The sequence below is a fragment of the Doryrhamphus excisus genome, linkage group LG3, assembly GCF_037039965.1.
Source record: "Doryrhamphus excisus strain RoL-2023G ecotype Guam linkage group LG3, RoL_Dexc_Guam_v1.1, whole genome shotgun sequence".
NCBI classification, from domain to species: Eukaryota; Metazoa; Chordata; class Actinopteri; order Syngnathiformes; family Syngnathidae; genus Doryrhamphus; species Doryrhamphus excisus.
Genome location: NC_136359.1, coordinates 19,915,883 through 19,932,821, shown reverse-complemented (window position 1 = coordinate 19,932,821; position 16,939 = coordinate 19,915,883). Strand labels below are relative to the sequence as shown.

Here is a 16,939-nt window from a genome sequence, read left to right as displayed (position 1 = left end):
GTCCAATTGCCGTCGATTTAATGTGCCCTGAGAATAAAATGACCTGGATGAATGTGAATATTCACGGGCATATTATCTTGTTTTAGGCAAAACAAGGTCCATCTAGAGCCCAAATGATTATTCCATTAATCCAAAATTTCAGATTAATCGACCAAGAGAATTATTGTTATGTTATGTTATGTTATAATTATGTTATAATTATTGTTACGTGCAGCCCTCACATTATAGAAATAAATTAATGATGGAATTGTTTCTGAATAGGTATTGGGCTGCATGGCGGATGAGTGGTTAGCGCGCAGGCCACATAACTAGGAGACTCCAGTTTAATTCCACCTTCGGCCATCTATTTGCGGAGTTTGCATGTTCTCCCCGTGTGTGCGTGGGTTTTTTCCGGGTACTCCGATTTCCTCCCACATTCCAAAAACATGCTAGGTTAACTGGCAACTCCAAATTGTCCATAGGTATGAATGTGAGTGTGAATGGTTGGTTGTCTATATGTGCCCTGTGATTGGCTGGTTCTCGCCCGAAGACAGCTGTGACCCGCGACCCTCGTGAGGATAAGCTGTAGAAAATGAATGAATGAATATGTATGCTATTATATCACTGTATAATTTCCAGGAGAGATGATAGGTAATGTGTAGGTAATCGGTAATAGGCATATAGGTAGTGTAGCTCATACAAAGGGTGGGAGGAGAATAGGAGGGCTGGGTATTGAACTTGTGCTCTCACACAATCATCTCAGCTCCCCAAGCAAGCGCCTTAGAAAAACAGATTGATCCTTTTTTTTTTTTAGGTATTCATAATTTATACAGTATTTTCAAAAACAGAACAGTGGTAATAGTCTTAGAAACATGAATGTTTTTCTATTTTCTATACTTCCCATAGTTTTAATGCTGTTTATTCAGGTAACTAGAAATATGAGTGGACCCTCAGCAGCATTACAGCACACTGGTGCAACCTGAGCACACTGCTTGTCACAGTGCTGCAGTGGGAGGGAGGAGCTCACATAGGCACTGTATGCTGATACTGTATGCTGGTCAGTGGTTACAGGAATTAACCAGTTGCACATTCCACTACAAGTCTGGTTTGTTGTATTCCTGAACTCCACCATTTCAGTTATTTCAGAAAAACTGCTTGATCCTTTACAAGTTTCATTTACACGAAGAACTACTTGGATTGGGACAGGGATGTTAGTTTCCTGGTGATGAAACAGGCTAAAAGGTAAACCAATTTATTTTATGATGCAACCACATGTAAGAACAATCAGTAACTTCTAACTTTTTGACTTATGAGCTCTTCTTAGCCATGAGAGGGCACTAAATCCCACCGGATGCTCTAAATGGGATCCCATTGGATTCATAAATCATTTTTATGGTTACATGTAAAACAGAAACATCTTGTTAGTCAAGTCTAAATTTGGAATGAAAGGTTTTGATGCGGTAAGAATAGGGCAATATTTAAATAATAAAATAATGATTCAATTATATACGCTCCATAAAATAACTAGTATAGTGTGATTTGAATTATTAATTTAATTATAATATTGGTTGTTTTAATTTATTTTTCTTTTTTTTGAATTTTTTTTTTTTAATTGATATGTGCTCTGTGATTGGCTGGCCACCAGTCCAGGGTATACGCCGCCTCTCGCCCAAAGACAGCTGGGATAGGCTCCAGCACCCCTCGCGACCCTCGTGAGGATAAGTGGAAGAAAATGAATGAATGAATGTTAAAATTGTTCAAACAGCAACTTGTATACAATGTATACGTACAATGTACAGTGACATGTGTCCTCCGGAGGATGCAATGGGCAGCCATCATGTCTCGTGCCCTGAGGACCAGGTCTGGGTCATAGGTCAGCATCTTGGTTAGTGAAGCATGTATGAGCGACCCTGGGGACAATGTGGGTGAAGTGTTTTGCCCAGAGATACAGCAGCAGTGAAGGGAATAGGGGAAGAGGGAGTCACACCAGGAACCCTGCAGTTACTGGACTACCCCAATTTTAAACACTCGGTAATTGCTGATACATGTAAAAGGAGTAGGATTAATGCTCTGCGCCTTCCTACTTCTTTTCGGACATGTTAAATTGTGCAAATGTGAACATGTAACGCTCCTTAAATGGTAATGGTAATGGTTTTATTTCATTTGAACATGCATCAGATTACAATTGAATGCATCACATAATCAGTTCACAGTTCCACATTTCCAAAAGGAGTAGGAAGAAACAAAGCTTATTAAATCCTACTGAAGGTATTTGCTCAATTTTGCTAGCTAAAGATAAACGCAAACACATAGTCTCACAAATACAAAGGATACTTTGGATATAAAGGATACACGCACCCACACACACAAAAGAGGACTAACGTGACATCTGACAGTTAAGGTGCAAACATCTTTTCTTGAGAAACCTGGGACTGTCCAGTCTGTACCCAAAGAAATACAGCGGAATAGGTGCAGATTCTGACAGCTTTCTGTGTTTATCGTAGCTGTTCTGTATGAGTCCATAATTCAAAACAAAAGGCCAAAAAATTAGCATAATATGTCCTCTTAAATAAACAATCACATACCATTACAGTACTACACATGGGTCCAAACCTTTTTTCCACTCAAGGCCACGTATAAATGTTAGGTTCATACTGGGATGGTGGGCTGAAATCGAAAATACAGACACTTTGGGTGGACAGAAGACAATAATTTATTTTGACTCAGGGATTGTCAATAGATAGAAAACAATAAAACTATCTTAATTTGAATTTTGACAACTTTGAAGAGAGTCAGTGCTCTGAGCCGGCCTTGATGCTGCCATCAAAGGAATGAGAAACAGTGGAGATGATGCCACAGCAGGGCGGGTCCTTTAAGGAGCTGTAATAAGGAAAAGACATTGTGGAGGGGTGGGTTTTTTTGGGTGTTTTTTTGGGGGGGGTCCTTGACATAAACACAATATTTTAACTTTACATGCTCTATTTTATCATGCTGTAGTTTTCTTTCATCAAATTTTCCATTGCATTACAATCCTACTATTATATTGAATGTCAAAATTGAGCATTCTTACAATATATTTATAAAGGCATCATTTTATACCGCTCTCGTAGATGATCTTAATGTAATTCTGAAAAAGTAACACGTTGAAATATTTAAATGTAATTATCGTGTTCCAAGTCAGTGAGCGGAGAAGGTATAATGAGGCTGCGAAGCGCTTCATTACCAAGTCTTGCATGAGAAGAAATGCGTAACGTTTGGCTCTCCAGTCAAGCCACGCAGGGTTAATCCTACCAGCTGCGCAGTGGCCGTGCTTTCCCGGGCGGATGAACAGTGACAGATGATGACTTTAGTGCCCTGAGCTTTGAGCTCAAGACACTCACAGTGATCCGCTAACAGCTCCTCAGAGTCCCAGTCGCGTCTGCAGACGGGAAGAATCTACTCAATCTGGAGGACGTGTGGAGATATTTGGCTTCGAGGTTTTAATATTCGTCGAAAAGCCACCTCTGTTTTTTTTTTTTTAATTTTATTTTTACAGGAGTTGCTCTTTATGATCAAACACATCAACACGCGTAACTTTTACGCACGCTTGCGCAAACATCGACGCTTCTGACAACAGGTGTGATCTCAGTCAGTGCAGACATAGATGAAGACACACGCTTTTTTAGTCCGCTGAAGCTGGAGGGCTTGGAAGTTGTCCCGAAGAGACAGACCTGCGCCGGGTGCAAAGATGAGCTTTTCCTGCCCCAGCTGGAGGATCTTACACCTGATACTTGCCACCATTGTAGCAGTGGTCCCTCAAGGTAAGTGGCCCACATATTTCACTGCAACCAGTTCAAACACATAACATGCAATTACTTCTACTTGAAGATCTTCCAAAAAAAAGGCAATTGCAAGGTTCCTTAGTTGAGGGAGAGGAAGTCATGCCATGCAAGCGGTAAATTAGCTTTCTCTATCCGTATAAATAATAGATACACGTCCTCATTTGTGACACAAACTTACATCTCTCTCCACAGTGATACAGCATTCCTTACACATGTCACACCGTCAGGAGCTACTGGCATTATGAAACATTCAGCAGCAAATAAGTAAAGCATGTATTGCAATAAATCCATGCCTAATGCATCATGCAAAGGGAGGTCCTGTACAATATTACTCTCTCATGTATAATAGATGCTAAATATAGAGTAATGTACTCCCTCTTGGCATACATACACTGGAACCACTGGTAAGTACACAATATTAATATCTTGCTTTCATAAGAAACCCTAAACACATGTAAAATAAAAAATGCAAACATGGCTTCCCACTGTGATAATGAATGGTATAAGTGATTTTTTCCCTCCCTAAATCATCATCGGACACAAAAATCTCTACCAACCACTGTGCATTTTAAAGCCTATAGCTTTGTCCACCCCTTCCCTTTTGTTTATCTTCTCCAGCCCCTCACTTCACAGCTTCCACTACATCGTCTTTGATGGTTTTTATACAGCAACCGCGTTTGCCTGTGCAAAGATATACAAAGATGACCAAATGACGTTTGGTCATTCAAGAGGATGCTACTTGTACTGGTGTAATTTTCTTTCTGTAAGAAGGCTTCTTTTACAAGCCCAACACAGCATTTATAATTCATACAACAACAAATCAAGAGTAATTAACGTATCTTTATATTCTTTAAAGTCTGAGATATTTCTAAGTTATGCTACATTACTTTACCAATATGTTTATTATTGTGGTGTCCTGCAGTGAACTGAAATGCAAATGGTTGTACAGTATAATGCAGTCTAGTTATTCATCATACAATAGGCATACAAGTGATCCTGTATGTGGTTCCGAGACTGTGATGCAAGTATAGCTAAATTAACTCCTCAGCCATGCATACTCTACACAGAACACATGCATGACATATAAAATACAGTAATAAGATTAAATACAAGAGCCAAATGAAGCAGTAGCCAGTGGCTGGACCCCAAAATGACAACAAAGATGACAAAGAACAACTAGTATATTGGTTCTGGACTTCTAGCCAAAGCACTACCAATCATTCTATCCCAATAATAATAAGACCGCACAGTTTAGTTATCACTGTCACTTTCGTAGGAGCAGATCATTGAGTATGTTCAAGGATACATCATTAAACTTAATGATGGTTGCAACAGTCTAATGACTGAGAGCAACAGCGGAGCCAATAATAATGGGTGCTTTTCCTCTCTTGGGATCTTTTCACTTCCATGGCTTTTCTTTTCCTTGCCGCACTACCACCAGAAGGGCCTGACTTATGCTTGGGAAACACATAATGAAGTGAAAAACGTACATCAATAAGTGATGTTATCCACTCCGTCTAGCTGTAAGGCACACACAGTAATCATCTGCGTGCGTGAGACGAGGCACACATTGCATCCTTGCAATGCGCAGCAGGTATTCATTTGCTGCGTGCGCTCTAACTAGTTCTAGCGAGTCAAGTGTCTACAGACCAAAATTAAATTTTTAATTAATTTAATTAATTTAACACAGAACACCACAACACGAGGACAATGTACTGTAGGTAAACTAATACATCTCCATCAGTGTCAGTCAAAACTAAGACTTGTTTAAAAGGCACAATGTTGTGTGTACAAAGACAATATATATAAAGATGTATGTCTCATAAAATGATGATAAACAGCTAGATAATGCAAGTGTTTTTGATCCAATAGTAAGCAAATGTCTTCCAAACAAATGACAGCTTGAAGGAGACATTGTTTATCATTCTATTAGCGCTGAAGAGCAAAGATCCATATTGTCATCAGTGGTTCTATTGGGAGTCAATTGACGAGTGTCAGCTGTTGGCTACATATGGAAAAAACCATTAAGGCTCATTAGAATTCAAGGTTTTGCATTTCAACAGAATAATTGCCTTGAACATTGCTTAAAAAGGCTGACTTAAAACAAGAAAGCTGAAATGTAATTTTTATATAGATTTCTCACTGCAGGGGAAATTGTCCTCAAAGATAGTCTATGCTGTTTGTACTAAAACTGATGATGCAGAACATTACAGTATTGCCAACTGCACTGTGAGAATTCAACCTTGAGTAAACTTTCCTCTTTTTCCTGGATTCCATGATTACTTTTCATTTCCATTTTAATTCAAGAGATTTACACTTGCATAGGAGTGACATTGCTTAATACAAACGCATTCTCATACATACACATCTGAGTGAGGAGATCTTTACCTGAGGCTCAGTGTCTGCTCACTTTTACAGACTGCATGTGATTTCATGGGATTTGGGATAAGTTCAAGACAGGTTTAAGTTTCACGATTTCAACCCTGGGGGTGGGGATTTTATGTTGTGAAAAACAGGAGAGATGGCTTTCAGAGGCTGTTGGAACTTCTGCATGGCAACCCTGATGCATTCTGACTCATCCGAGGAAAAAATAGGAAGCTTCTGGTCTTCTAAAAATGACAGATATGAAAGACCATAACAGCTGGGGAAATAGACTGGCAGAATGCAACATTGCATAGTGCATGGTAAACAAATATGCTCATTTGGATTGTGAAAAGGAGGTGAAGAAGCGCGTGCAGGCAGGATGGAACGGGTGGAGAAAAGTTTGTGGTGTGATGTGCGATAGAAGAGCTTCAGCTAAAATAAAAGGAAAGGTATACAAAACTGTGGTGAGACCAGCCATGTTGTTTGGTCTAGAGACAGTGCCACTGAGGAAACGACAGGAAGCAGAACTGGAGGCAGCAGAGATGAGGATGCTGAGGTTCTCTTTGGGAGTGACCAGGATGGATAGGATCAGGAACGAGTACATCAGAGGGACATTACATGTTTGAGACCTTAGAGATAAAGTCAGAGAGGCCAGGCTGAGATGGTTCTGACATGTCCAGAGGAGAGATAATGAATATATTGATAGAAGGATGCTGCGTTTAGAGCTGGTATGAGGAGTAGAGGAAGGCCAAAGAGGAGGTTTATGGTTGTATTGAAGGAGGGCATGAGGGTAGTTGGTGTGAGAAGACAGGGTTGGATGGACATTGATTTGCTGTGGCGACCCCCGAAGGGAAAAGCTGAAACAGAAAGAAGAAACAAATATGCTCATTTGCATCTAATCTTTGGATGGACTTTGTCAATGTTGTAGTTTTCATGGATTTAAAAATGTCAAACTCCTGAGAAGGACATGTACTGGCTGTAAAAAGGCGAGGTTGCATGTTAAGCACCTTGTTGCGCTGCATTGTCGCTCCAGGAGATGGTGATCCAGTTTATATTCCTCTGGACAGATATGCTGCCAGCTCCGGTATTAAACTGCACATCTGTCACTGTGGGCCTTGTTGGGCCGAGTCAGGACAACCTTGTTCCCAGCTCCATTCACTGGCTCCTTATACTTTGTCAACAACACTGCAAGGTGAAAAGAGAGGGCAGGGCAGTGGGGGCGAGCCATTGTGTTTCTTAAAGGCTTCTGGGTTTGTCAGGAGGCTGACACATAGAGTACTGTCATGTCCCGTGAACTGTCAGATGTCATTGTAGTCTTTTTAGATGAGTCCACATGTAAACCAGAGGAGGCCGTGACAGGCAAACCACTTAAATGTCAACTTCCTCGGAGGGGCATGATGACTGATTTTGACACAGAAAAGCTTTGAGCTTTCATTCACGCTTTCTTCGTTCAGGGGCAGGCATCTCACTAATGCATCTTGCACAACATTTTGACTTGTGATACAGTTGGATGCAGCACGATTATGATTTGTTTGGGTGTGGGTTGCTTCTAATGCTGTTTTGCAAATCCTTAGTGCAGCTTTGTTCATTTTACGATAATCTGCTGAGTAAACACCACTGTTTTTGTCCTTAATTCACTAAGTAAACAAATTAGCCACCAGATAAACTGAGCACTCTGTGGTCAACTGCTTTAATCTTCGGAATAGATGTATGGTGGTAGGGTACGCTTAAGCACTTAATACAGATCATACATCGGCTCATACATTTACATCACTGGTGTATTTTTGCTCAAACGGCTGGCATCATATAAACAATCCCATGTTATCCGTACTTGGATCTGTATTTATCAAGGACAGCATATAATCATAGGCCTCTAAAGTTTCGCCCATAAAAGTGTTTCATTTTTGACACAGATCACCCCCCGATGTTGATGTGCTCCAATTTTGGATCATTTGCAACAAAAGTGACAATTTAATTAGAAAAAATTAGATGAATGCATTAATTCAATTTCCATTGTTCACTTGTGATGGAAGCAAACATCCCAGAGTGCAAGGTAACATTGAAACAATGTTGATTGTTTATTTTCCATCAGAATCAGAAGGAATGGTTGAGATTGAAATTTCAATGCAAAACATATTTTGAAGCAACCTGGGAACGACCCTTGCCATCCAACCTTTAATTAGAAAAAATTAGATGAATGCATTAATTCAATTGCCATTGTTCACTTGTGATGGAAGCAAACATCCCAGAGTGCAAGGTAACATTGAAACAATGTTGATTGTTGTTTATTTTCCATCAGAATCAGAAGGAATGGTTGAGATTGAAATTTCAATGCAAAACATACATTGAAGCAATCTGGGAACGATCCTTGCCATCCACCCCCAATTGGATTTAGATCAGGGGAACACACAGGTATGGTCCAAAAGAGTGACGTTGTTCATCTGGAAGAAGTCATTGTGAACTGCAGCGTTGTCCTGTTGAAAAACCCAGTCATTACCACACAGACGAGGACGGGCGGTAATTAATGGGGGATGCCTCTGTAACATCTCCACATAACTTGTGACCATCTGACGCCCCTGCACAACCTGATGATCCATTGATCCATCTTTGGGGGTATACCACGATACTTTCTGTACTGTATAGCTTTTTTGCAGCTCAACAATCCAAGGGAAAAGCTTTTTTGCCTTTGCCATTAAGAGGTTATGACAGTGTGATTACTTGTCAAGAGGAGAGATAGTGAATATATTGGTAGAAGGATGCTGCATTTAGAGCTGCCAGGTAGGAGGCGTAGTGAATGGATGTATGGATGTAGTGAAGGAGGACATGAGAGTAGTTGGTGTGAGAGAGACAGATGCAGAAGACAGGGTTGGATGGAGGAGATTGATTTGCTGTGGCGACCCTTGAAGGGAAAAGCCGAAAGAGAAAGAAGAATACTTAATTCTACATTTTTGCAAAAAGTATGGCTTTAAAGGCTATGGTCTTTGAACCTTTGATCAGCTGATAAACGGCTCATTTCAGTTCACTGGTTATTTGCAATAAATTGCTTCCTCTTTTTTGGGGGGCCAACAGTCATCCAACAGTACAAAATGTAATTTTTTGCAGTTTTTCCAGTAATCTTAAAATTTTAATCAACTTGTGTTTAACCTCACTAGCACCTTGCTCACCTATTTTTTATTTTTTTTTTTATTTTTACAAAAATGTGTTAATTTGAGTGAATCGTGAATATGCAGTGGCCCACTGTATTTTCTATTTCCCACAGAGCTACCCAAACTATTGTACTGTATGTGTGATGTGTTGCAGTGCTCATCGAAATATAGCATTATTAGCATTATTATTGTTTTTTTCATCAGCGTGGGTATAATTGTTGATAGAGAGACTGATCAAAGTCCTCATGTTGGTGATCCAAGTGTTTAAAACAATAAATTGGTTGTGTGTGCGTAGGGTCAGATGCTGTAATTTCTAACCAGATGTCCTGTGGATCTATCTGGAAAACAAAAAAGTGAAAAAGTCCTATTTAACATTCAAGTACATATCGCTCCAATTTTATCAGATGTGGTTGTAATTTATGTGATTATCTAGGATCTTCAATTTTGGTGTCTTGGATAGGGATGAAATTCTGGATCCACATTAATGTGTACTTCACTTTTTATATTTTTTTTACATTTGTACTTTTTTATATTATAAAGATCTGAGCCTGTGCACATCTCTGTGAATGATATGTAGTTTACCAGCTCAGTTGTGTTAGTGTTCCTATTCACATGTGAGCTTTGAGTGCACACGGTGATGCTGTTTTTGATCTCCTGGCTATTCACAGCCCATTGACTGAATCTGAAAAGCCATTTTAATCCCTCTTTTTGATGGTTAACTTCATATCTGTGCCAGATGTATCAGATCCCACCTTCCACCAGCCCCCAACCTCAACGGCCCCTCCCCAACAGACACACACACACACATACACAGAGCAAGCAGATCATCTGTGTGTGTGTGTGAGAGGAAACTAGGGCATCAGAGAGGAACTATGGAAAATGGCAGGCAAACAAGATCACTTAACCGGTACATAGAGATGAAGTAAACATACACTTTGATAGAAGTTTTATCATGATTAGTGCCATACATTTTATTGAACACTTTTCCTGTTAAATGCTGCTACATTCACCCAAACAAAATGTTTTGTTCTTGTTTTGGTTAATGTTAGTCTTGTAGTATTTTTATGCAATACTTGGATCCCCATATGAGACAATAACTAACTACACTGATGAGGTTTCATTTCTTAGGTCAAGACGTGTGACATATCCTTCTGGATCTTAATGGTGTAACTGCTTTTGTTTATTTTCCAGACTTGAACACACAGGACCTAACTGATGACAAGAGCCCAGTGCCTTCCTCTGTCTTCTTGCCGGTCAGTTATGAGGTTCGGGATGCTGACTACCTTTTCTTAAAGGAAGCAGGGCAGGACTTCATGAGGAATTTCAGCATGCAGAGTCACACGCAGTCCTTTGTTGTTATGAGAGCAAGCCGCCAGCCGGCTGTCAACGCAAGCTATGGCCCCATGTCCACAGAACAGCTTGTGCCTCTGGATCTGGTCCAGCCTGTGCGACTCTTTAATGCCCCAGATGTCTTCACCTTCAACTGGAAGATCCAGGCCTTTGTGCTGACGCCTCGGGTTTTCTCCACCAAACCTAAAGTGCGTGTGCTCTTCTATGTGGCGGGCAGGGACTGGGCCAGGGAGGAGAGCGCAGTGGATGAATTACCATGTGTGACCGTCTATGCCTTCTGGCAAACCCAAGAGGTGAGGGGTTCCTGTGCCATGGGAGGAGAGAGGGGAACATGCATGGCTGAACTACTACCTTTGCCTGGTTGGTTTGCTCAGGGTTCCGAAAGCACCAGCAGGGAGAGACAAGACCCATCAGCAGGGAACCTTGTAGAGCTCTACTACCAAGCACAGCCCAAAGTCAGTGGGAAGTGTAACATGCTGGAAGGGAGTCGATGGGGAAGCTCACAACAACAGCAAGCGGAATATGTTCCTGTCACTCCCATGCAGAGGATTGGCAGCGTGCGTCTCGTGCAGATCCCTAAAGGAATGGCCACGCTCTCTCGACTCAAACTTGGCAATTCCATTGTCATACGGACATCTTCCAAACCACTGAAGAAGAATGACATCTCCACCTTCTACATCCTCATGGCCAACTCTGTTGAGCTGAATAACTTCACTCTCAGGTAAGACTGGAGTTTCTGTTCCTTTGCACTGATGATCCTGGTGATGTCACCCAGAACCCAGGAGTTTTACACACTGTAACTACAATTCAATTAAATTGGACCTCATTTATAAGTCTCTACACTAAAACAATAGGAGATTGAAGGAAATTAAATTATTTGTTGCAAAATTAAATAAATTTCCTTCCTGGAATATGGGAAATAATTCAGGCTAAACTGCTGTAGTGAATGTCTGAGTGTGCACGTTCTGATTATATTAAGGGCTCAATATGTCATATTCCTTAAGACTGACATGAAATGTCAAATTACTCTGTGTGAAATGGTTTGCTGGAACTCTATGGTGAATAGCTTAACGTTAACCTGATATTTGGTTATGGAGATATGCGCCTTAGTTTGTTGGATGGGAGGCTCTTTGAAAATGGGTAACATTGCATACAATCTCAATACTCGCTCTATTTCAACTTTGAGGGTAGAGGTTTGTGTATACATACATACATCCAAGTATGACGTGGCACTGGTGTGACGAGATGTATGCTGTTGTAGAGTTTTGCATCCTGTAGCTGGCTTTATTCATCCGGTATCCTGGTTTTAGTGTTAATTTCAACTGGCTTTGCAGTTGTCAAAGTAATGTTTAATTAAGTACATTTTTGTTAACGTGAATATCATAACCTAATGAGTTGCAAATGTCATTGTTTAATCGCTTGTACTGTAAACATTGACACAATATGTTGCAGTGTAAAATGTATAGCAAATGACAAGATACACAAATACACCATCATTTAAAGAAAACATTGTACTGATGTGAAAGATTCCTTCATATGCTCTGTGATTGGCTGGCGACCAGTCCAGGGTGTACCTCACCTCTCGCCCGAAGAACTAGGATAGGCTCCAGCATATATCGCCGACCCTAGTGAGGATAAGTGGTATAGAAAATTGATGGATGGGATGCATATAGAAGAGATTTACTCAATTTACATCAGGTCTCCTGCACGCATGAGCAGTAGCACTAGGTGGGAGACCTCAATGAAGGCACACGTGCCGCCATTCCGCTGTTGTCATCATTGTTGGCCTCACAGTCAGGAGATCATGGGTTTTTATCTCTGTTGGGACATCTCTCTGTGCATGTTCTCCCTTTCCGTGTGTGTGTTACACCTGCTTCATCCTACATTCCAAAAATATGCATGCTGTGACATTTTTAAGCCAGTGATTACATTGTGCTTTTTTTGTTATTTAGACATACACTAGTATATACTAGAGGTGTAACGATTCATCGATACTCCATGCATGGATGATGATCCTGCATCCTATGATCCAACTACATCCATCTGTGTCCAGCAGAGTGCGGCTTGTGGTTTTTTGTTTCCTTTGCTCTCTTCTAATTTGGCTGATGAAATAGTCAGTTGGAAAACTTGGCTTGTCGTAAGCGGTGCTTTGGAGAAAAATACAGTGGCTGAAAGATTGTTTCCCTGTTTGCCATCTGCATGAATCAACAACTGCACACAGATCATTTAAAATAATAATTAACTACCCAGAGGTTGCATAGTGGTGGTGTTTGTGCATAACTCAATATACCATGGCTGACCCCTCTGCCCTCAAGAGGTGGAGACGGGCTTGCTTCAGTAAGAGCCTGATCATGGCATATTGGTGACCTTTATGTCTGTCTAATCCTGTCAAATTCCCCCCGCCCCCTCCTTTGGTTGCAGCCAAGTAGTGCTCTCATTAGCTGTAAGCGTTCAAGTCATACAACGTGCTGTGTGTTCTGAGGTCTCTATTTTCAGGAGTGTTTCAAATATCTGGCAGTTGCTTTACATCACTCCATGCTGAAAATAATATAATCAGGGTATAATGGCGGACCAACTAAGAAAGAGAGACATTATTTTTACAGGTATTTACTGGATAAAACGTTTCAGGATTTACAATATTCATGCATGTTTTTGGAACATAAAAACATACATTCCATCCTCGGCCATCTGTGTGGAGTTTGCTCCAGTATGTTCTCCCATGTGGGTTTTCTCCGGGTGCTTCGGTTTCTTCCCACATTCCAAAAACATGCTAGGTTAATTGATGACTCCAAATTGTCCATAGGTATGAATGTTGGCTCTGGTTGCCTGAACCTCAACACTCAAAAGTTACGCATTACGCTTGAACGTCTCATCACATGAATATTATTGTACTATTATATGAACAATAAACGCAAGCGTACGGTATGTATGTTTTATATGTGGGTCAGCCCGGGAAAGCACAAGTCTTTTAAAAATGTGTGTAAAATGCGTGATTTTAAAAACATTATTTTATATATTTATATTTTATTAGTGATATGACCAACACGGGCTGCACGGCATTCGAGTGGTTAGCACGCAGACCTCACAGCGAGGAGACCCGAGTTCAATTCCACCCTCTGCCATCTCTGTGTGGAGTTTGCATGTTCTCCCCGTGCATGCGTGGGTTTTCTCCGGGTACTCCCGTTTCCTCCCACATTCCAAAAACATGCTAGGTTAATTGGCCACTCCAAATTGTCCATAGGTATGAATGTGAGTGTGAATGGTTGTTTGTCTGTATGTGCCCTGTGATTGGCTGGCGACCAGTCCAGGGTGTACCCCGCCTCTCCCGAAGACAGATTGGATAGTCTCCAGCACCCCCGTCACCCTTGTGAGGATAAATGGTAGTAAATGAATGAATTAATTAAATAATAACTGTTCTTTCTGAGAAAGCTCTTTGTCCCTTGTGCTGCACTGTAAACAAATACCCACCCTGCTTTGCAACAAAGCCTAGTCTGTGTGTCGCTGCTTTGACGCAGACCCAATGATTACCATAATGACCCGTATATAAATTGAGTCTGTAGCTTCAGAAACCATTGCAATCATTTCCACAGTTCAACATGTAGTTCATAAAAAACAACATTGTAAATTCTATTGCCAGCTACAGCTGGGATGTTAAAAATAATTTGACTGGCTAGAAACCGGAGTACCCGGAGAAAACACATACACGCACAGGTAGGACATGCAAACGCCACACAGACATGCTCAAGAAGAGATTCAAACCCAGATTTTCCCCGTGTGGCCAACATGCTAACCACAATCCGGCCCAAATATGACATTGTTCAGGTTAAAGTCCTGTTTATACACAGCCTTTTTTGATTCGACATTTTTCGGGTGATTTGTCGATATTGCTGTTCATGGATATAATTTGAAATATTTTTTTGCAATATGAAATCACATCTGACCATCACAAAATGCCATCTTAGGAGAAAATATTTTAGACTTAAGGTCCCACACCCGAAAAGGTGCCATGACGCAACTTAACTTCAAAGCTGCGTCTTGAACCCTGACTGTCATGATCATTCACAGCAGGATGCCTTTTATTATGCTCACTAACCACACTAACTCCATAAGATGGTTCTATTATCATTCAGGACACTAGCTGCTCTAGAGTGAAGTGAATAATGGTCTGTCAGGTGGTGTGAAATGAATTTTATGTTTCAATTAGTGATTTGCGTTGTGTGTACAATACATTTGGGTTATGTAAGGTTTGATGTCACAAAAGAGTGGCTGTCTTTGCTCGTCAGTGGGTTCAGCGAAACGGATCTAAGAATGGTATCCAAATGAAGGTCATAAAACATCCAATTGTAGAAACAACTGGTCGGGTAGAGATGTAAAAAAGGTTTGGCTTAACTCTATTGTTCGAGTCCTCTCAGTTAATCGGAAAAAACAATCAATAGCTTCTCAGAGATAAATCATTTCTGAGTTACCACCACTTCTTGTGATCACACGCTTCAGTAGATGTGAGATGAGTGCACAAGAGGCTATTATTGAATGATTTCTACGTATGCACCTGCACTGACATCCATACACACAGTCAGTCACTGTATTCAATTGGGCAGTCAAAGTGAGTCGCAAGTTTTCAGGTTGTTGTTTCAGTGTTTCCCACATGAGTGCATCTGTGGTGAAGGGTTCCCAGGGAGGGAAGTAGATATCGAATTTTCTGAATTTGCCAGCATGCATGTGTATCTTCGTTTGTCCAAAAATGATCAGTTTATCAAATTTACTTACTGCCTGCTCTTCTGACTTTTCCACCAAGTTTCCGCTCATCTGCTGACAATTAAAGTCTTGTACCTGCAATTGGGTCCCTGCCCCTGCATCCTGAGGTCATTCCAACACCCCAATGTGACACTATTTTTTTTAAAGTCCTGATATGCTTCTCTCAATAGCCACAGTCAATGTATTGTCTCTATCCATCTATCTTCTAAGCCGCTAATCACTCACCCAGGTTGAAGGGGGTATCCCAGTTGACTTCTTTGGGTAAACCTCTGGACTGGTCATCATTCAGTCGCAAGGTATTATCATACTTAAGGTTTTACTTAACACAGTATAGGACATTGGTGTGCTATTGTAGTATATTGGCATGACATTGTGTCAATGATCTTTTCAAACAGGAAGCCTAATCATTTCTCTATGCCACAAATGTGGCTTTTACAACCATTTTAGTGCTGTGGTGACTGCCATCTGGCAGCTGTGCTGGAATGAATTGCTTCCCAACTCCCTAAACCGCTCCATAAGTACGATAAGCACGTTGCTGATAGCTGGCCATCACACTGGTTACATTTTGGAAATTTGCCTGCATAAATGATTGCATCTGTTCCTGGCTGCCTTGTGTTGCCCTGCAGTGATGCATTCACAAAACCAGAGATGAGGACCACAAATAATTTATGTACATCTGAGAAGTAATTATAAACCCTGGGTAGCGTCTTGAAATGAGTCTCTGTGAATAAATACTTTTACAGCGTTTATTTAAAAAAATATTTGCTTGGGATTCTATATTCTGTATTTCATAAATGTCACAAAGCAAAAATAATTATCATTGTAAAACTACACAACTGAGATAACATTAACTAATTGGTACAGCAATGTAGATCAGCAGAATGGCATAGATTCCCTGGTGACGTCATATGAGTCCTTTTGGCTCAGTCGAAACTGCCCTACAAATGGTTAATAAACTACACTTTTTGGGGAATTTCGCAAATCATGCACAATTTTTTTCTTTTGTGTGCATTATAAATATTGAAAAGCCACTAGCATGAGGCAGTGCGTTTACTGGCAATTCACATATTCCGGCTATAAAGCCCAAAGAACTCCAATGTTTTATAATTTTATATACATACTGTGACCATGTATAAACAGGGCCATTCATACCATGTAATAGTCATGTACAGTGTCCACTGTCACAGAGATGCTGACTGATGGAATGGCTGTATCTTGCAGCACAAGACTAATGGTCCTCAATGAGGAGAGTCCTCAGGTAAAGAATGCTGACAGCAAACAAGCATCTTGCTGAGTTTTCTCAGTGATGTTGTCAAGTCTAAGGTGAAAACCAGTATCCAATGCTTCAGGTTGTCTGGATGTTTAGTTAGTAGCGCGTGGAATCTCAGATTTGACCAATTTTTTGGTTTATTGCCACAATCTTCGTTACCTCTCAGTAGTGGCCTATGATGCTGTGAGTGAAGAGCTGTGTCACTGCATCAAAAAAGTAGTTATTTGGTGTTAGCTCATACAAAATATAATAAT

General features: G+C 40.7%; 1 protein-coding gene and 1 long non-coding RNA gene across 2 annotated transcripts in view; one reads left to right on the top strand and one right to left on the bottom strand.

Annotated features, from left to right (window-relative positions):
* Positions 1-3,073: 3,073 nt before the first annotated feature.
* LOC131127571 (transmembrane protein 132D) overlaps positions 3,074-16,939 on the top strand; it is a 38,631-nt gene continuing 24,765 nt past the window's right edge. The window contains exons 1-2 of the mRNA XM_058069590.2: positions 3,074-3,779; positions 10,502-11,381. Of these exons, the coding sequence (XP_057925573.2) occupies positions 3,707-3,779; positions 10,502-11,381 (953 nt within the window). The 5' untranslated portion in view covers positions 3,074-3,706. The remainder of the gene's footprint in view (positions 3,780-10,501; positions 11,382-16,939) is intronic.
* LOC144898288 (uncharacterized) lies at positions 3,501-4,032 on the bottom strand. The gene is made up of 2 exons (XR_013627206.1): positions 3,979-4,032; positions 3,501-3,800 (listed from the first exon to the last, which is right to left on the bottom strand). It is a non-coding gene; the product is annotated as an uncharacterized LOC144898288 (long non-coding RNA).